The sequence below is a fragment of the Lipotes vexillifer genome, unplaced genomic scaffold (genome assembly GCF_000442215.2).
Source record: "Lipotes vexillifer unplaced genomic scaffold, Lipotes_vexillifer_v1.1 scaffold76, whole genome shotgun sequence".
NCBI classification, from domain to species: Eukaryota; Metazoa; Chordata; class Mammalia; order Artiodactyla; family Lipotidae; genus Lipotes; species Lipotes vexillifer.
The window spans coordinates 1,406,497-1,429,269 of NW_006773751.1; the positions used below are offsets into that span (position 1 = coordinate 1,406,497).

Sequence of the window (22,773 nt, forward strand, 5' to 3'; positions counted from 1 at the left end):
AAAAAAAAAAAAAAAAAAGGTACAATGGGCTAAACTGCCTTCCTCTAAGCCCATATTATTTCTATGAAATTGCTATGAAACATATACAAGGACTTACTGACTTTAAAAAATATATTTTAACAGAATATTTTATAATAAGTAATTTTTATCTTATGAACTTCTTCAAACAATGATTAACACGCACCTGGTCTACATATGCTACATTTTGGTCTTTTTAAAATTACTACCCTACTTGATCATTTCCATCTCCCAAATGAGGAGTGCTTCTCCCTGAAATCATCTGCCTTCATTGGTATTCAGAGGTTGTACCGGGAAGATATTATCACTTTAGGCAAGCAATTACATCTAATTCTCTGTTGGCTAACTCTGGTAGCCCACTTTAGTAATGTTCAGAATCACAGAAAATCAAGTCATTGGTATTCCACACTAAGCTTCTATTACACACCGGCCATGTTAGAAGCGTAATTAATACCAGACAAATGTATGGTAATTGGTATCTAGTGAATCTAAAACAAATAAAATAAGCTTCCCAGAGTTTTGTACCCATTAACCATCATAGGAAGGATAAAGCAAAGTAATATGTTGGGAAAAGTGCTGAGAGAGAAAACAGAAAAATTACATATGGACATCATTGTGAGTCATATTTCAGGAAGGATATTTTAAATATGAAAAAGTGGCACTGTGTAAAAACAAAGTGAACAGTTTGCTTTCAACCAAAACCTTTCTACTCTGGTAAGAGTTTACCAGGTTTTAATCTGAAATTAAATAAGGAAACAAATAAAATAGACTGGGGACACTGTTTTCAAAGCTCAAACCTATATAGGTAAGCTGAGTTATGAGTGAGTTTGGCTATCAATTTATCCTAGGACAGGCAAGACAGACATTATATTCCCATTTTACAGTTAAGGAAGCTGAAGTTCAGCGAGACAGTCAGTAAGTGGAAAGATAACTGTATTTGAAGTCACAAGATCTGGGTTTGAATCCAGGCTCTGCCTCTTTCCAACTCTGTGATTATAGAAAATTCATAATCTTAAAATGATTGAGACAAAAATGGAAATCATTAGGCCTAAGGATAAATGAGGAAACTAGTAATAGGAATCTTTAACCAAGGAACTTTTTTTGTACTAGACAGCACTGTTTCTCTAAGTCCATCTCAACTTGAAATAATAGTTCCATAAAACTATTAAGTAACATTAAAAATATTTCTAAGGTATGTGGAAAACAGAATTTAAAAAGTATACACATATTATTTCAGACTGTATATAACTTTATGTTTATAGAAATACAGAGGTAGCTATTCCTGATGAGGAAAGATTATTAAAGGGATTCATTTTAACTTTATGTATTTATGTTATACATATTTATGTATTTATATATTTTATATATTGAATTTTGTTTTTACAGCCATATATACATATCAATGTTTTATCTGTATAATTAAACTAAAAGAAAAAGGAAGAAAGTGGGCTAAAGAAAACAGTTACCATCAGGGTGATGATATTTTATAAATGATTTAAACAAGAGTTTAATGTTGCTATATTGTTTTTATAATAAAAAAGTACACAGGAATTCATTTATTCATTCAACAAATGCTTACTGAGTGTCTACTACTATAAGCTGTGTTATTTATTATATAGCTATAATACTTAAGATCAGCTGCAAAGAAAAATCTGTTTACTTCTACATTCAACAAACATATGCTGAATGTCCACCAGGTAACCAGGTATATTTTAGAGAACAGAAAGGTACTGAAGAACTATTAAGGACTAAGTGTGAAAGAGGAGAGATGTAAAATAAACAAAAGCACAATGTGAAAGTGCAACTGTGGAACTGTGCATACAGGAGGAATCAATAGGTTAGGCTTTCAGGACGGGAACAGCCAGGAAAGGCTTCCTGGAGGGGGTGCTACTTGAGCTGAGTCTTGAAAATTAACAGTCTTGAGTTAACCAGGTTTGTGAGGCAGAGAGAGCCATACCAAAGAATAGAAACCATTCATTCAACAAATGAACACCTACTTACTATATGCCAGATATTATTCTAGATACCAGGCACACAGTAGTGAATCTTATTCACCAATGGGCAAATTTCCTACCCTAATGAAGCTTACTACTTAGTTGGGGTAAACAATTATCAGATATACAAGTAAACAAGACAATTTCAGATGGTGAAAAGTGCCAAAAAGGAAACAGAACATGGGGACCTCCCTGGTGGCGCAGTGGTTAAGAATTCACCTGCCAATGCAGGGGACACGGGCTCGAGCCCTGGTCTGGGAAGATCCCACATGCCACGGAGCAGCTAAGCCTGTGTACCACAACTACTGAACCCGTGTGCCACATCTACTGAAGCCTGCATGCCTGTTGCCTGTGCTCTGCAACAAGAGAAGACACCGCACACCGCAATGAAGAGTAGCCCCTGCTCGCCACAACTAGAGAAAGCATGCAAGCAGCAACAAAGACCCAGTGCAGCCAAAAATAAATAAATAAATAAATAAATTACAAAAAGAAAAGAAAACAGAACATGATGACATGATTGAGACTGGCAGAATTCCTTTAGATAGTGTTCAGGCAGAGAAGGTCTCTAAGTTGATATCTGAGTAATGAGAAGGAGCCAGCTACATGAAAAGCTGGAGGAAGACTTACATATATATATATTACATTTTCTAATAATCATAATTTAAAAGGTAAAAAGAAACAGGTAAATTAATTTTAATAATATGTTTTGTTATTCTAATATATCTAAAATGTTATTTTAATGTATAATTAATGTATGTAATAAATTATTATATAAAGTCATTGTGGCTATTAGAATAGAGACAGTGAGGAAAGGCAGAGTACTGTTTTGAGATACAGGAATGAGAAAAGGAAACAGATTAGACCAGGTGGCTTACTGAGACAAGGAAAGCCTTTTTAGGGTGAGAGACTGTTTAGCGTATATACAGGTTGAAGGGAAGGGGCCAGTAGTGATGAAGAGATTGAAGATTTAGGAACGAAAAGGGGTGACTGCCAGAGCAAGATCCTGAAAGAGACAGGAGGAAATGAGGTCAGAGCACTAAGGTGGGAAACCTTGTTCCAAAGTCTGGGAAAAATACGGTGAGAATGGATTTGGGTTAAATAAGTATGTATATAGGTAGAAGATAGCTGAAGGAAAATGACTCCTGATAGGTTCAAGTTTTTCAGGGTATAGGAGACAAAGGTAGTCTGTAAAAGTAAAGAGGGAAAGACTGAGTTGGAGGTTTCGAGAAAAGCAATGAGAGTTATCATGAAAACCCTTCTCAAGTTAATACCCTTTTCTGAGATGACAAAAATTTAATAATAAAAGTTAGCAAATGACAAATTAACATGTGTAAGTTTAGAAAGAGGGTAATGTCTCCTTCCTATAATTTTTTTTAATAAAACATTTTGTTTGTGCTTATACTACGTTTTACTATGACATACTTTTTCTCTCTTTCCTATAAGACTGTACCTTATCTAGCATTTTAAAAAGAATTTAACTTTACAATAGAGTAAACTGTATATGTGTTTGTATTTTCCATTAAATTGTAATGTCTTTTAGTCTTTTAGGGAAAGATCTCATGCCAGCATTTTTCCAAGGCCTACGTACTCCACCCACTCCACAGGGAATTCAATTAATTTTTGCCAAATTGAATTGAGGGCAAGTGCTGTGTTTTACTCATTTTTAAACTTTCTGTACAATGCGTTACATTCCAACAAATACGTGGGGAAGGCAACATGGTTTCTGGCAGCCTACACATACAATGTGTCCCTAAAAACTTGTATACAGCGGAATATGAAAAAGACAAGTAACAGATGTACATGTTATATGAGGATTTTGTTTCCTGAGAACTAAAAATAAGGAAATAAAACCCCTTACTATATCTTCCTTGTCTTTTAGACATAATATTTAATGACATTATTCCCAACATCTTACAGACATTTTTCGTTTTTACTCTTTACAACAGAACACAGATAATCTCTTCAAATCAAACGAGTGTTGGCAATGATGTTTAAACGTTGCTGCTTTCAGTGTGCCTAATGATTTCCATCTTTGCTTTAACGGTATTAAATTCGAGACCTTTCTTTTCAATAATGAAGTGTACTATCACATATAATTCCCACTCATTTTAATAAAAATGTACAAAACAGAACAAAATATTCAAATAATCACACAAATACACTAGTATTTTTGACAAAGAAGGTGATGCTGCCAAAGCTGTTAGTTGGCAGCTAGTGCTACCATGTGAAAGCAGGAAACATTCTGAATCCAAAGGATAACTAAGGTGTGTGTGACTACCTGCAAAGTCTTGTAACATAATACCCAAAATGTCCAGCTTTCAACTGAAAATCACTAATCATACCAAGAACCAGGAAGATCTCAAACTGAGTGAAAAAAGTCCATCAGTAGATGCCAAAAATGAGATGAAAGCTGCTGGAATTATTTGATGAAAATGCTTTTATGAACAATTATGAAATGCTTGAAACAATGAAAAAATAGGAAGTCTCAGCAAAGAAATAGAAGACATAAAGAAAAACCACATGGAAATATTAGAACTGAAAAATACAATAACAAAAATAAAAAACTCAGTGAATGATGTTAACAGCAGAATAGAGAAGACAGAGGAAAGAGTCTGCAAACTGGAAAACAGTAGAAACTAACAAAGCTGAACAGTGGAATGAGAATATATTTTAAAAAAGAAAAAGAAGAAAGAAAAGAAAAGAGATTCAGGGACTTGTGGAACCATAAAAATGATCAACATTTGTGTCATCGGAGCCCAGAAGGAAAGAATAGGGAGGGGCTGAAAAAGTACTTAAAGAAATAACGGTAGACAACTCCTCAAATTTGATGAGATATAAACCTACAGATTGAAGAAGTTGAGCAAACCTCAAATAAAATAAATCTAAAGCCAAAACATATTAAAATTAAACTTCTCGGGCTTCCCTGGTGGTGCAGTGGTTGAGAGTCCACCTGCCAATGCAGGGGACACCGGTTCGTGCCCCGGTCCGGGAAGATCCCACATGCCACGGAGCGGCTGGGCCCGTGAGCCATGGCCACTGAGCCTGCGTGTCCGGAGCCTGTGCTCCGCAACGGGAGAGGCCATAACAGTGAGAGGCCCGCATACCGCAAAAAAAAGAAAAAAAAATTAAACCTCTCAAAACTAAAGACAAAGATAAAAACCTTGAAAGCAGTCAAGAAATACCCAATACCTTAATGGCCAGGGTTAAAACAATATGATTGACAGTGGATTTCTCATCAGAAATCTTCTGGAGGCTAGAAGAAAGTAGCATGAAATTTATCAAGAGCTGGAAAAAAAAGAACTATAAACCCAGATTTTTATACTCAATGTATACATATTCTTATACTCAATATCCTTCAGGAAATGAAGGAGAAATCAAGATATTCTCAGATAAATGAAAACTAACAATATATTAGGAGATCTACCCTGAAAGAATTGTTGAATTCTCTAAACAGAAAGAAAATAATAAAAGAAGGAACCTTAGAACTTCAAGAAGGAAGAAAGAACAAAGTAAGCAAAAATATGGAAAAATATGATAGGCTGTACTTTTCCTCTTGAGTTTTCCAAAGTATGCTTGACAGCTGAAGCAAAAATTATAAAACTGTCTGATATGGTGCTAAATAAATGTATGGAGGAAATATTTAAGACCATTACATTATAAATGGGGGAGGGTAGAGAGATGTAAAGGGAGGTAAGGTTTCTATAAGTCACTCAAAATGGTAAAATGATGACACTAGGACACTGTGATAAGTTATGTATATACAATGTAATACTGAGAACTACTAAAAAACCTATACAAAGAGAGACACTCAAAAATGTTATAGATAAATCAAAATGGAATTTAAAAATATTCAAGTAAATATAGAGAAATAAAAAGCAGAGAGAACAGAAAACCAAAAAAGAAAATGGCATACTTAATTTAAGTTCTAACATATCAATAATTACATTAAATGTCAGTAGTGTAAATATATCACTTAAAAGAGATTGGCAGAGGGATTAAAAACTATGACCCAATTACATCCTGTCTACAAGGACTCACTTCAGATATAATAATATAACTATGTTGAAGGTAAAAGTATGGAAATATATGCATCATGTAAACAATAATCAAAGGAAAGCAGGGTGGCTATTTTACTATCAAATAAAGTAGATTTCAGAGCAAAGAAAATTAGTGTAAACAGACAGGGCCATTATATAAGTATATTAGAGTCAATCCACGAAGAAGATGTAGCAATCCTCACTGTGTCTACATCAAACAACTAGAGTAGCAAAATACGTGAAGCAAAAGCTAATAAAATTGAAAAGAAAAATAGACAAATCCACAATTATAGAGATTTCAATTCTCCTGCTCAACAACTAATGGAACAAGTCGACAGAAAATAAGCAACAATATAGAATTCAACAACATCATTAACTAATAGGATCTAATAAACACTCCACCCTACAACAGCAGAACATACATTCTTTTCAAGTGCCCAATGAACATATAGCAAGATAGGCCAAAAAAATCAATAACAGAAAAATCTTCAAACACTTGGAAACTAAACAACACACTACTAGATAATTCATGGATCAAAGACAAAGTCTCAAAGGAAATTTAAAGAATATACTGAACTAAATGAAAATGAAAATGTAACATATCAAAATTTGTGGGGCTTGGCTAAAGCAGTGCTGAGAGGAAAATGCATAGCATTATATATATAATTATACATACAACTGTATACATTAGAAAAAGAGAAAAAATATCAAATAAATAGTCTAAGAACCCACCTCAAGAACCTAGAAAAAGAAAAGCAAAATAAATCCAAAGCAAGCAGAAGGAAGGAAATAATCAAGATAAACACAGAAATCAATGAAATTGAAATGAAGAAGAGGAAAATAATGAAACAAAAAGGCAATTCCTTGAAAAGATCAATAACTAAATAATAATAATTCTGAAATGGATAAAAGTATGTGTTTTTCCCTCCTCTCCTGAAAAAAGACACAGTGTCATTTCTTTAACTAAATGGAATGCTACTGACCATAATTATTTTACAAAAAAATACAAGGATCCTAAAAGTTTCTGACACTGTTTCAAGTGCTTACTTTATGAAGCTGTAAAAAAGCTTCAGGTACTACATTCATAAGGGTAGAAACTTTTTTCTTAGTTAAACTGAAAAAAATTAAGCCACAGACACAAGCTTAAATTATAGCCAATTAAAAATGGAAATAAGATTGTGTAAGATTTAACACAGCAAGATCCTTTTTGACCCACGTCCTAGAGAAATGAAAATAAAAACTAAAATAAACAAATGGGACATAATGAAACTTAAAAGCTTTTGCACAGCAAAGGAAACCATAAACAAGACAAAAAGACAACCCTCAGAATGGGAGAAAACATTTGCAAATGAAGCAACTGACAAAGGACTAATCTCCAAAATTTACACACAGCTCAGTATCAAAAAAACAAACAACCCAATCCAAAAATGGGCAGAAGACCTAAATAGACATTTCTTCAAAGAAGATATACAGATTGCCAACAAACATATGAAAGAATGTTCAACATCACTAATCATTAGAGAAATGCAAATCAAAACTACAATGAGATATCACCTCACTCCAGTCAGAATGGCCATCATCAAAAGATCTACAAACAATAAATGCTGGAGAGGGTGTGGAGAAAAGGGAACCCTCTTGCACTGTTGGTAGGAATGTAAACTGATACAGCCACTATGGAGAACAGTATGGAGGTTCCTTAAAAAACTAAAAATAGAACTACCATAAGACCCAGCAATCCCACTACTGGGCATATACCCTGAGAAAACCATAATTCAAAAAGAGTCATGTACCACAATGTTCACTGCAGCTCTATTTACAATAGCCAGGACGTGGAAGCAACCTAAGTGTCCACTGACAGATGAATGGATAAAAAAGATGTGGCACATATATACAATGGAATATTAGTCAGCCATAAAAACAAAATTGAGTTATTTGTAGTGAGGATGGACCTAGAGTCTGTCATACAGAGTGAAGTAAGTCAGAAAGAGGAAAACAAACACAGTATGCTAACACATATATATGGAATCTAAAAAAAAGGTTATAAAGAACCTAGGGGCAGGACACGAATAAAGACAAAGACGTAGAGAATGGACTTGAGGGAACGGGGAGGGGGAAGGGTAAGCTGGGACAAAGTGAGAGAGTGGTATGGGCATATATACACTACCAAATGTAAAATAGATAGCTAGTGGGAAGCAGCCACATAGCACAGGGAGATCAGCTCAGTGCTTTGTGACCACCTAGAGTGGTGGGGTAGGGAGGGTGGGAGGGAGATGCAAGAGTGAGGAGATATGGGGATATATGTATAGCTGATTCACTTTGTTATAAAGCAGAAACTAACACAACATTGTAAAGCAATTATACTCCAATAAAGATGTGAAAAAGAAAAAAAAATTAACTGTGAAATAGTTCAAAATTTACTTAAAACAAAGTAGATAAGAACTACATCCCCCATGCCTACAGCCTACTGCTTAAATCAAAGAAAGTGAAAAAAAAAATCAATTGATCTGGTTTTGTTCTTTAGAAAACCATGTTGTTGGTTTTTTTTCCCCTTTCTGGCATCCTAACCTCTTCTAAGTAAGTGTTGTCAAACACAGTGTTGCCATACATTTGTGCATTGTGATCAATTGTAATTTGTTACTAATGTTGAAGTATTTATTTTATTTACTTAAAAAACGAATAAGTCTATTAAAGAATATCAATATTAACAAAAACAAACAAAAAAGACTGTATAACATTTAAGTAGTCATAATAGCAGTATACAGTAATAAGAGTTGAATAAAAATATAGATCAAAAAAATAAATGTTAGCAAAAAATGACAATATATATTCTACATTATGATTAATTAACAGATCTAAGAAGAAGTGAGAGTATATATAATAGGAGGTATGCACAGAGAAAGATGGAATGCCAAAATCTCTTCCACCATTTTCCACACAACCTGCCAATACTCTAAACTAGTATAACACATCAGATCTAAAAAAGCCATCTGAAACAATTCTTAATCTCAGAGTCCAAGACTGTGATGTCTTTTTATAGAAACCTCATTTGACACATTTTCTTTCAAATTGGGTATCAGAAATAGAGTAAAAGTTAAATTATCCCAAACTTTACCAGGACTTCTGAAACATCTATTCAAATATTTAACCTAGGAACCATCTCATCAATCACAATATCAATTCACTTTGAGATTTAATTAAAAATAACAAAACGAAAAGACAACCCTCAGAATCGGAGGAAGTATCTGCAAACAAAGCAACCGACAAGGAATTAAATCTCCAAAATATACAAACAGCTCATGAAGCTCAGTATCAAAAAAACAAACAACCCAATCAAAAAATGGGTGGAAGATCTAAATAGATATTTCTCCAAAGAAGACATACAGATGGCAAAGAACGTGAAAAGATATTTAACATCATGAATTATTAGAGAAACGCAAATCAAAACTACCATGAGGTATCACCTCCACCATCCAGAACGGCCATCATCAAAAAATCTACAAACAATAAATGCTAGAGAGGGTGTGAAGAAAAGGGAACCCTCCTACACTGTTGGTGGGAATGTAAACTGGTACAGCCACTATGGAGAACAGTATGGAGGTTCCTTAAAAAACCAAAAATAGACCTACCATATGATCCAGCAATCCCACTCCTGGGCATACGTCGGAGAAAACCATAATTCAAAAAGATACATGCACTCCAATGTTCACTGCAGCACTATTTACAATAGCCAGGATATGGAAGCAACCTAAATGTCAATGGACAGAGGAATGGATAAAGAAGATGTGGCACATATATACAATGGAATATTAGTCATAGAAAAGAATGAAATAATGTCATTTGCAGCAACATGGATGGACCTATAGATTGTCATACTGAGTGAAGTAAGTCAGACAGAGAAAGACAATTATCATATGATATCGTTATATGTGGAATCCAAAAAAAGGGTACAAATGAACTTACTGGTCTTTGTTTCCATATTTTACTCACTACATTCTAGGAAGCATGCTGGAATGTTTATTAACAATATATATTAAGGAAATAGCCAGCCAGCTTTAACAAATACCTAATTACCTCTGGTATTCCTTAGGAAGTGAATTTCATGACCCTAACCAAGAATAAAACTCTAAACAAATTATTCATGTCAATCCAATCTTTCATCACTTGCAACAACATCAATATGTTAGTGTTTGTCTCCCTTCGATTTAAGAAAGACTTTCAATTTTCTTCCAGAGAGAAATTATTTATATAGTTGAGGTGACTCCACATTGCTCTTACTAATAAAAGCGTGTGACTATTTATGTGAGATAGCTAGTTCCTGGCAATGTCTTTGGTTTTCCACGAATGTGGCCATTAGGACAAAGGGATCACAAAGTAGGCCTAACCATATAAAAGTACAGTCTAATTATTCTCTCTCAATGTACCTTTGTGCTTCCCCAAACACAAATTTATTTGGCACTTGTAGGGATAGCACACTACCCTATCTGATCTTCCTTTGTTTACTACAAGTTTAACATTTCACCTTTGGGAAGAGCTCAGGTCATTCTATAACATTAGAAGGCAGTATGGTAGAGAAAAATAATCACAAAACCTGGGTGTGAATTCTAGCATTGTCACCTACTTGCTACTTGACTTTGGAGCTATATTGTTTGTACTCAGATTCACAACCTATGTTCTTCCACTTCATAGCTGTACGACTTTGGCAAATAACCTCTCTGTTTTGAATTTCCTCTCCTAAAAAATGACGATCAAGTGATTACCTCCAACAAAGACTCTCCTTTTTATTTTGGACCATACAGAATTTATTCTGGCAAAGAGAAGCAGCCACATCCTCATTCTAGAGGTACTTGTAGTTGCAGTTCTAGAGATAACATTGGTGTCCAGCATTGGTAGTGTTGGGCATACAAGCTGTGATGTCTTCACTGCCTGTTGGGATTTCTGTAAGCTACTCAACATCCTTTAAATAAATCTTTCTTAAGATAACCAGAGGGTTTCTGGTGGTTGTGATATGAATCTTGGGCGTAGGGGGTTATTGGAAGGCAAAAACCCTGTAGTTTTAGAAACCATCTTGGAGACTGAGGACTCAGATTTCTCTCTCCTTTCCGAAAGTGCCATTTAGTACATGTGTATTTCCACAGCAAGTGAATAATGGAGAATAATAATGGCAAGACACACAGTGTGGTAGCCATTCTCTAAAATGGCATCCAATGTTCCTTGCCCCTTGGTATTTACATCTCTCTGTAATTCCCTCCCACATTATTCCAGGGTCAGTCTGTAGCACCCAGCAGAAGTGATGGATGGATAAAGACTCTCCTTGACCTAACTATAGTCAGGCTCCTCTAAGTTCCCTAGACCTAAACTTGGTGTCCATCCTTGTCAAGCATGCATCACCCAGTTGTAGCAAGAATCTTGCTAAGTCAGTTTAGAGAGAACCCTTTACCCTTGATATCTGATCACCTCAATCTCTCATCAAATTCTTCATCCTCCACCTTTGGCATCTGATCACCCTGATCTGATTTCAGCAAAAATCCTGTCAAGTCATTTTAGCCAAAATCCTCCCCTACCCTTGACGTTTCCTTTTAGCAATTTTCCACTCATTGACCACCACCCTGCTCCTTGGCTATAAATCCCCACTGGTCCATTCTATATTCAGAATTGAGCCCAGTTCTGTACTGAGATCACTTTTCCTCTATTGCAACAGTTCCTGAATAAAATTTGCTTTTGCCAATTTAACTACCATTCAGCTCTGATTCTAATACCTCATAATGTTGCTGCAAAGATTAAATGAGTTAATATATGTTAAATGCTTAAAAGAATGTTAGCTCATAGAAGTATTCAATAATTATTAGCTTTAAATAATATCATTATTCTTTGTGGCCTTTCCCGTTGCGGAGCACAGGCTCCGGACGTACAGGCTCAGCGGCCATGGCTCACGGGCCCAGCCGCTCCGCGGCATGTGGGATCTTCCCAGACCAGGGCACGAACCCGTGTCCCCCTGCATCGGCAGGTGGACTCTCAACCACTGCACCACCAGGGAAGCCCAATATCATTATTCTTCATCTAGTATTTGCAGGTGCTTTGGGTGACTTTTGACCAGCCACTGTATAATATTCCATGTACCATAAACTCACTGTAATTAAATTATTCTCCTACTGCTGGACATTCATAAGATTACTTTCGATTTTTACTATATAGGGCTGTGAACATATATTCATTTATACCCACTTCTCTAATCACTTCCTTAGGAAAAAGTTATGGAAAGGGAGTTACTAAGTTAAAAGGTATGAATGATTTTAATACTCTTGATAGAATTACCAAATTGCTTACCAATTTATACTCAATCAACAGAATGAGTGTTCATCTCTCTACATCCTTGCCAGCAATTTGTATCATCACTTCCTTGATTAAATGATTTTAATTTGCATTTCTTTTGCTACTAGTAAAGTAGAACATGGTTCATGTTTATTAGCCATGTTTATTCTACAATATTATGTTTATATCCTTTTCCAATTAAAAAAAATCAGTTAAAATTAATTTGTTTTGTGGTGATTAGATTACAGTTTAAAAATACCCACTCCTTTCTTCCGTGACTCTTACTCCATTCATGTTGGGTTTAATAATTTGCTTTGTCTGTTCCGGATGGGCAGACTTCCTTAGTTGGCTATATGACTTCTTTTGGCCAGTGGGAGGTTAGCAGATGTGAGACAAGCAGACTTAAAAAGTGTTTGTGCAGTAGTAATTGTTTCTGCTAGTACCACATAAAGAGTTTTTCCTTGGATAACTGCTGCCCCTTCAGCTGGGACCCCAAAATGAACAAACATGTAACAAACTCAAACCCAACTTTCAGGAAAGAGCCAAAAACCCAATGGGAACAGCGGCCTAAAGCCGTGCTATTCAGCTGACCCCAGCCTAGTTCCACCAATTCCCAGCTGACCCACAAACATAAAGAAGAATAAATATATACACATATATAAAGGAGAATAAATTACTGCTGTTTTAAGCTGCTGAGTTTTGGGATGGTTTATTATGTAGCAATATCTGATTAGTACACTTATTGTATTATATTATGAAACTCTGAAAGAAAGAGATTCATGTATAATCTACTACTTATATTCCCTAGAGTAACATATACCTAGCAGGAACTTAAAGCCTCATAATTCATTTGCCTGCTCAGTTTTTCTTTTTTCTTTTCTTTTTGCTGAAAATACCTAGACACTATACCTTTTCTTGATGTTTATACTTTTCACCAATAAGAGCCTCATGTAAAATTATATATAATATAATATATAAATTAAAATTAAAAATTTTATTTGCAAGTACTTGTCTTTAAATTCTTTTTCAATTAGACAAATTGCTCCGTAAGTTGAATTCATAAATAATTTTGGTCTTGTTCTTTTAAACATCATAGATCCTCCAGCAGTATCTAAACAATAATAGAGATTGTTTTTAAACTTTAAATTTTTGTGCATGAGTGTTTCAAAAGCAACACAATTTACATAGAAATGCTAACAAATTACATCTATCAGTTATAAGAGCAATTAAGAAAACAAAGGCGATTAGAGAAAAGTCAACAAAAACAGCTTCAGGGTATAAGGACAAGTGTTTTTTTAAAAAGCTTTTTCTTTTATATGACAAAGATGATACAAAAATATAATTTATTCAAAGCTATAATTAATATTTTAAAAGAAACTTAAGGTGAAATATAAATGGGATTGTTAGTGTAATATTTATAAAACCATTTAAAATCAGCACAATGCCAAGTAGATATAAGTTACTCAAGAAATACTATTAAAGTCAATTTAATAATCAGAAAGAAACAATACCTCACATTTGATTTTATAGTATCAGCAGGATTTAAGCCAATACTGACAAATGGTGAATTCTAAAATAATCTATCTCGGGCTTCCCTGGTGGCGCAGTGGCTGAGAGTCCGCCTGCCGATGCAGGGTACGCGGGTTCGTGCCCCGGTCTGGGAAGATCCCACATGCCGCAGAGCGGCTGGGCCTGTGAGCCATGGCCGCTGAGCCTGCGCGTCCGGAGCCTGTGCTCCGCGAGGCCACGGCAGTGAGAGGCCCGCGTACCGCAAAAAAAAAAAAAAAAAACACCCTCAAAAAACAAATAAAATAATCTATCTCTTTTCTGCATTATTAGTTAAGCTAGAGAAATTACAGCGAAATGTATCAAATTTAAAAAGGGTTAAAGATTTGAGCTACTTTCAATACTAAGTCCAAAATGAAATCATTTATTCAAATGAGTTGTTTTAAAAATTTTTGTGTATGTCTTTAAAAAGTTAATGGAACAAAAGTTTCCCTAGAGATTAAAAAAAAAAAAAAAGCATTTCTACTATAGTATAACAAGACTAAAATTTGGAAATTCTGGCATAGAAGCTCATTATTCAGGGTAGAAACAGTATAACAAACTGGCCATACCCCCAGAGAGGAAGCACTTCAGGACTATGTGTGCTCACCCAAAACAATGAAATGACTATTTGCGCTGAAGGCACTGAACTACTGCTGAGGAATCCTCATTAGGGGACACAGCACCCCTTACAGAATGTTAAACAAGGAGGGATCTAGAAGATATACGAGATCTGGGCACTGGAAAACAACCAAGCAAAGAAATACAAATGAACTCGGCTTTTAAGTGAGTAGAGAGTATCTCTTTTTTTCCAAGTATTTAAAAATGTCTAATAGTAAATGCTAACAAAGGAGTCTAAAGTAAAACATGAAGTATTTTTTAAGAGAAGTTTTTTTTTCTTCTATGTATTCAGAGAACAGCAAAGAGCAAAATCCACTAAGAATTTATAAATATTTTAGAATGTTAGAAACTGTAAATGAAAACCAGAAAATCTAATGAAGTACTCTCTCCCCATCAATGGATTAGAAATAATAACACAATGGCTTTTTTATTATTGTACCTCCCACAGGCTTTTCCTTGCCAAGGCCAAGAAACCTCAAGGACACACAAAAACCATTTAAAGTACTTTCCTGTCTCCTCCATTCGCAATTCCAACAAAAAACTTGTAGGAATTGGCTTCTAATTTAGGCTTGTAATGAAATGCGAATTCTTAAAATAAGATTGGCTGAGAGCTAAATCCTTTGTTTCTAAAATCAAAGACAGAAAATAAAATATACTGAAATGTTTAAAGTGTTTCCTTCTTACTACAAGTAAGGGCTAGCTGCAGTATTATCATACTTATTCTCCCAATAATGGGCCTAACCCCCCTCCCTCACCTTTTAAAAAGTGATTCTAAGTACAGAGTTAACCCTTGTGTCTCCATTTTTACAAATCATGTGGCATAAGACATAACCTTTGAAACAATCTTGAAAATGCCTCCAATAATGCTGTTACTATGGTAACTCTTGTAGGCTAGTTCTCTGAAAAGACTCAGATTCCTGAGTCTGAACAAATTTACCTCACCATTTTCTACACTTCTCCCCCCTGAGAAAATTTATCCTTTGCAATAGCACATACACATTCAATTGAAAAAGATCAACCTCATTAACCATGCAGAATCTATTCTTTTTAACTCAAAGATCATTTCTAGTCTATGTTTTCTGATACCTTTTCTCTTGGAATATTGTCCAAGAAAACAATAGAAATCAAATTCTGCTTTTGATCACCATTCAATCTCAAATTTTCTGTCATGGGTTCCTTTGTCTTTTTTGGTAAAAAAATTTAGTGATATAAATATTTAATATGTAGCAACTATAAAAAGTGTTTTGTTTTTTTTAATTTTAGGGATATCGTTAAACTATACAACCAATGGTCCCTCTAAAAAATGTTTTTAAAAATTTGACTGTGCACACATGAATCAAGTTCAGTCAGTAAACAGCTGTGTTACTTGAATAAAAAACCAAACACATTCCTAATTGATACTTACCCAGTACAACACCCTTATCCACACACACACACACTCAAGATGATCATAAGTGTTTCTTGTGAAAAGACTTTCCATAAAGGAAGACACAAATATACTAGCTCTAGACAGTAAAGAGAATTATATTTCATTTAAAGATAAATTCCACTTGTACAGCAAGTCAGAATTTCTTGATTTCATGTGAGCTACCTTATTTGATCCTTACAACAAATCTGTGACATAAACAGAACAGATACTATGATCTCCGCTTTAAAGGTAGGGTTTTATCTGGGGTCGGGGTGGGGGAACACCCTAGGGATAAAGATGAACAAAACTGGGAAACAGTGACACTTGTAACACTTCTATCACTCATAAATTACACGGACTTGTGTTTTGACACATAATGGGATAAGTGGAATCCTCCCTAACTTAATATAGACAATAAGATACAGCTTAACCATAACCTCTGGGAAGTCTTCTCTACGCTTCCCTTCCTGAGGCCTAGAGGCTGGATTAGGAACTTAAGCTGTATGTAGGCTGTTCTGGTAACCCTGCTATCTCTTTACCCTCTATTTTAATGTCTCTCTTTTTTAAATTGTGCTAAAAAGCACAGCATAAAATTTACCACCTTAACCGTTTCTCAGTGTACAGTTCAGAAGTTTTAATTATATTCACATTGTTGTGCAACAAATGAATGCCTTTTTACCTATTTCCCCTACTAGATTATAAATTCTTAAGGGCAAGAATCGTGTCTTGTTTGTTGCTCTTTTTTTACTGCCTGGCACAGCCTGATACATAGAATATTCTCAATAATTCTTAATCTATGCACCTACTTACCCACTCACCTCCCTACCTAATTCAGAATTAAAACTAAAAAATGAGAAGTTTACACAGGGGTATACATAAGTATATTAATTTCAGTCAAAACTCTGTTGTTGTCGTGTATCGATTTATTGCACTTTGCAGACACAGTGTTTTTTACAAATTGTGTTGAGCAAGTCTACAGGCACTATTTTTCCTTTTGATTACTTTGTATTTCTGTCAAATTTTGTTAATACTTGCAATATTTCACAAACTTTTTCATTATTATAATAATTGTTATGATGATCAGTGATCTTTGATGTTTCTAATGCAAAAGCGTGAGAAGGCTCACTGAAGTCTCAGATGATGGTTAGCATTTTTAATGGTAAAGTATTTTATTTTATTTTTTATTATTATTATTTTTTAATTTTTATTGGAGTACAGTTGCTTTACAATGTTGTGTTAGCCTCCACTGCACAACAAAATGAATCAGCCATACACATACAGATATCCCCTAACAGTAAAGTATTTTAAGTTAAGGTATGTAAAGTCAGAACTTTTTCTGATTTGGCTGACTGGTTTTCTAATTAGGGTATATAGCAGATATTCTCTATAAATTGGATGAGTGTAATCTGCAGTTCCAAATTTTTTTTCAAAATACGTTTAAAAAATGTGTTAAAGCATTTCATCAAAACACTGCATTGAAAAAAGTATCAAAATTAATAATATTTTAATTTTCCTAATTGTTTCTTGAGTATGTTGAACTAAACAAGGAGCCTTTAAAACTAAATATATGATTGGTCCTACTCAAGTTTTTTGGTATACTGTCCAGAAACAGAGAAAGTGAATGACTCTAGTGACTAGTTAACAAATCGTTTTTCATTCAGTTTATGTTAAATTCTTTACTCAGTTTATTTGCAACTCTTTGCTTTCAACAAAGAAAACTTGATAGATCACTAAAAATAATTATTAATAATAGTTTACTATGCAATTTTGGGGGGCATATAATTCAGAATTTGTCCAAAAAACTGAGGGACAATGCAACAACAAAATTTCCATTCTTATGTATATAGCAATGCTAACAAAGTTTCTCAGGATTTACTTATATAAAAACTGAAAAATGGAAGAGTAATAAGTAATATAAATTTACCTCATTAAGAAATATTGGGACTTCCCTGGTGGCACAGTGGTTAAGAATCTGCCTGCCAATGCAGGGGACATAGGTTTGAGCCCTGGTTCAGGAAGATCCCACATGCTGCAGAGCAACTAAGCCTGAGTGCCACAACTACTGAGCCTGTGCTCTAGAGTCCACGAGCTGCAACTACTGAGCCCGTGCACCTAGAGCCTGTGCTCTGCAATAAGAGAAGCCACTACAATGAGAAGCCTGCGCACCGCAACAGAGTAGCTCCCACTCGCCACAACTAGAGAAAGCCTGTGTGCAGCAATGAAGACCCAACACAGCCAAAAATAAATAAATAATTTTTTAAAAAAAATATTTATGTGTAATAATTATTAAAATTTGTAATGTTATTTTGACAACTATAGATAAAATCAGAGTAATGATAATTACAACACAGAAAGAAAAAAATTATTCTAACAAGTATTTTTCCTAATAATAGGAATTTATCTTCCTAGTAACTAATTTTCCTACTAATAGGAAATTAATAATTTAATTTCAATTTACATGCTATGTATCAGACAAAAGTCATTAAAACAAAAGTATATTATACTAAAATAAAGTTCAATGGGACAGAGATGTAAAATTTCTGACTACTGTAGAACTGCTTCATTAAAAAAAATTAAATCATGGTATAATGCCTTTATATTTAGATTACCTGGGTACACTTAGTAGAAACACTTAGCAGCTTTTTAAAAAAATGTGAATATTTAAAATTTATAGGAAAAGATTTTTTTGTAATTATTTAAGTTTAAGACAAAAAATTTCAGACATAAACTTAAAAATGTCTGAGAAGTAATATAGTTTAAAATAATAAAATAAAGATAATAAAGTAATATATCAATAGTTTACAAGGTTATTTGAATGGGTACATGAACAACAACAAAAAATCTAAGGACAATGCTATCCAAACCACTGCTTCTAGCTTTAGGTGTTCAGATCTGGAGTGTTTGCAGATTCGAGGAATTCAGATTTTCAGCTTCTTACTGAATGGTATCAGTATAGTTAAAGATATTATATCCTAAACTATTCAACCGAAAGAAAAAAAAAAAAAAAAAAGAAAAACCAGTACTCAATTTTACCCAGGATGGGAGAAAAGTAAGGCGTTATTAAGCCATAGGGTAGCATGTATCAAATTAATTGCCTGATTTAGAAATTCTCTATTAACAACCTTCTGAATCATGATGCATGCCTGGACTGAAAAATAGCATTCTTCACCAAGAGTTAAAATTTGGGGAGCTTTCATGGATAGGAAGAATTAATATTGTTAAAATGACCATACTACCCAAGGCAATCTACCGATTCGATGCAATCCCTATCAAAATACCAATGGCATTTTCTGCAAAGCTAGAAAAAAAAAAACCCAAATTTGTATGGAAACACAAAAGACCACCCCCCTCGCAAATAGCCAAAACAATCTTGAGAAAGAGCAAAGCTGGAGGTAACATGCTCCCTGATTTCAAACTATACTATAAAGCTACAATAATCAAAACAATATGGTACTGGCACAAAAACAGACACATGATTAGTAGAACAGAGAGCCCAGACATAAACCCATGTATTGGGTTGGCCAAAAAGTTCATTCGGATTTTCCATAACAGCTTATGAAAAACCCAAACGAACTTTTTGGCCAGCCCAGTACTTATGATCAATTAAACTATGACAAAGGAGGCAAGAATATACAATGGGGAAAAGAAAGCCTCTTCAATAAATGGTGCTGGGAAAACTGGACAGCTATAGGTAAAAGAATCAAACTGTACTACCTTTTCACATCATATACAAAAATACACCCCAAATGAATTAAAGACTTAAATGTAAAACCCAAAACATTAAAACTCCTAAAAGAAAACATAGGCAGTATGCTCTTGACATCAGTCTTAGCAGTATTTTTTTTGGATATGTCTCCTTAGAAAGGGAGACAAATGCAAAAATAAACAAATGGGACCTAATCAAACTAAAAAGCATTTGCACAGGGAAGGAAGCTATCAACAAAACGAAAGGGCTGCCTATTGAATGAGACAAGATATTTGCAAAGGATATATGAGGTAAGGGGTTAATATCCAAAATATACAAGTAACTCATACATCTCAACATGCAGAAAAACCCAACCTGATTACAAAATGGGCAGAGGATCTGAACAGAAATTTTTCCAAAGAAGACATTCAGACGGACATCAGACACATGAAAAGATGCTCAACATCACTAATCATCATGGAAATGCAAATCAAAACCACAATGATATATCACCTCACACCTGTCAGAATGACTATTATCAAAAAGACAATGAAAAACAAGTGTTGGAGAGGGTGTGGAGAAAAGGGATCCCTTGTGCACTGTAGGTGGGAATTTAAATTGGTGCAGCCACTATGGAAAACAGTATGGAGATTCCTCAAAAAATTAAAAATAGGACTACCACACAATCCAGCAATTTCACCTCTGGGAATTTTTCTGAAGAAAATAAAAGCACTAATTTGAAAAGACATATGCACCACTGTGTTTACTGCAGTATTATTTATAACAGCCAAGGTATGAAAGCAATCTAAGTGTCCATTGATAGATGAATGGATAAAGATGTGGGGGTACACACACACACACACACACACACACACACACACACACACAATGGAATATTACTCAGCCATAAAAAAGAATGAAATCTTGCCATTTGCCACAACATGAATGGACCTAGAGGGTATTATGCTAAGTGAAATAAGTCAGACAGAGAAAGACAAATAGTATATGATTTCACTTATAAGTGGAATCTAAAAAACAAACCAAAAAAAGAACAAACATAACAAAACAGAAGCAGACATACATACAGAGAACAAACTGGTGGTTGCCAGAAAGGAGGCGGGTTAGGGGATGAGTGAAATAGGTGAGGGAGACTAAGAGGTATAAAATTCTAGTTATAAAATAAATAAGTCATGGGGATCTAATATACAGCATAGTAATTATAGTCAATAATATCACGATATGGCACAGGGAAACCGGCTCGGTTCTTTGTGGCTGTCTGGAGGGGTGGGATAGGGAGGGTGGGAGGGAGGGAGACAAAGAGGGAAGGGATATGGGAACATATATATATGTATAACTGACTCACTCTGTTATAAAGCAGAAACTAACACACCATTGTAAAGCAATTATACCCCAATAAAGATGTTAAAAATAATAATAATAATAATATCATGATAACTTATTATGGTGACAGACAGTAACTAGACTTATCATGATCACTTTGTATTATATAGAAATATTGAGTCACTATGTTGTACACCTGAAACTAATATAATATTGTTAAGTCAATTATACTTCAAGGAAAAAAAAAAAAAACTATTAGAAGGCACTGGAAAGCCACCAAAAAGCAGGCAAAAAGCCTGAGCTTACTTTGAAAAGATGTTGGCATAAAGAGTAAGAATTGTGAGTTTGTGGCTTTTTGCCTGAGGGTGCTCCCAATATCCTCTTTCTACTCCAGTCACAGAAAAATCAGTCTTACTGCCTCCAGGACAGAGTCAGGGTTGATGGAACAGCTAGAAATTTAGAGGGGTAATCCTTGAAGGGAGAGATCTGCAGAAAGGGTAAAATGCAAAATCTGAGTACAAAATCTACCAGTATCCCAGGCTGACCAATGGGTAAGCATGTACAATGGAGAGTCTGAGGAGCTAGCCAAACAGTAGGTGCACATGAGAGAGGAGTTAAAAAAAAAAAAATTAAGGGAGCTTCAGGATGTATTTCTTTCACTGAGGTACTTAGTTAAATCATACCATTTAACAAGAGTGCCTCCACAGTGGTAAAGTTATTGGCTGCATTACCAATATTACTGCAATCACAGAATCTACTGCAAAAAGTGGCAGTACATTATAAAGTGTTCTGCTGGACCAAATCACAAGCTTTACAAAAACCAACCACCCTAATCTTTCAAGACCATCAGACACACAGCAGCAGTTCTGGAGCACTAGCTAAGGCTCCTAAATACAGCATCTCAATTAAAAAAAAAAAAAATCACAGAAAAAGAACTTTTTATCAAAGTATCTAAAAATAATTGTAATAATTTCAATTGGCAACATTTCTTTACCACTCACAGATGAGAGTGCAGCCTCTAAGGTGTAGGCTAATACTGATTTAAATAGACAAAGAAGGAAGGCATTTTAGTAAAAGGAAGTGAGATCTTTGATTGACAGTTCTTAGGAGAAGGTTAAAAATTCAAAAGGAGTGCCTGTATGTGGCTCAGAACCTAAAAGCCTTTTTCTCCTCCCAACAGAAGAACAGTCTCAAGTAATAACTGGTTGCCATGGAGATAAGAAACTAGAGAGATCAGAGAACTCAATTTGCAGTTAAACAGGCTGGAAACAATCCTTACTACTTGGTGAAGGAAAGCGATTAAAAATATACATGATTGCCAGAGGGAATCTTCTTCACATAGCATTTCCTAACTTCATTAATGAACAAGAAGTCTAAAAAACCAAATGAAAACCCAAGGTGTCTTGGATTGAACCCATTAAACAAATTCAGGATTTCAAACGTTATCAAAATCCTTTCTCTTCCAGATGACTTTGATTCTTTTTAACGGTACTTGTTAGTAAATACTGGAATGAGACTAAAATTGTGTTCAAGAACAAAGTAGTATACCTGAGGGGACTGGAGCATCAATGGAAAAAAAAGAAGCGTGACAAATGGAAAGGAAACCAGAATAAGAAATAGATTCAAGTGGTGAAAATCCAGATTTTGGAAAATCTTTTCACAATCAATGAATACCTTTGTGAGTGCTGTAAAGGGCTGCAAACGTCACCGTGAAGAAAGTCGTGGAGTATTTCCCAGCATTAACTAAATGAGGAAAGGCCCTTTTTGTGTCTCGGTATCGGCGCAGGCACTGGATAAAGCGAAGCCAAGCAGGAA

At 34.8% G+C, this 22,773-nt stretch overlaps 1 protein-coding gene across 2 annotated transcripts in view; it reads right to left on the reverse strand.

The window, feature by feature from the left end:
• XPR1 (xenotropic and polytropic retrovirus receptor 1) overlaps positions 1-22,773 on the reverse strand; it is a 212,522-nt gene that overhangs the window by 15,977 nt on the left and 173,772 nt on the right. The window contains exon 12 of one of the 2 annotated variants that reach the window (XM_007448513.1): positions 22,633-22,773. The exons of the other annotated variant lie outside the window; for it this stretch is intronic. Within the exon in view, the coding sequence (XP_007448575.1) occupies positions 22,633-22,773 (141 nt within the window). The remainder of the gene's footprint in view (positions 1-22,632) is intronic. 2 annotated transcript variants of the gene reach the window in all.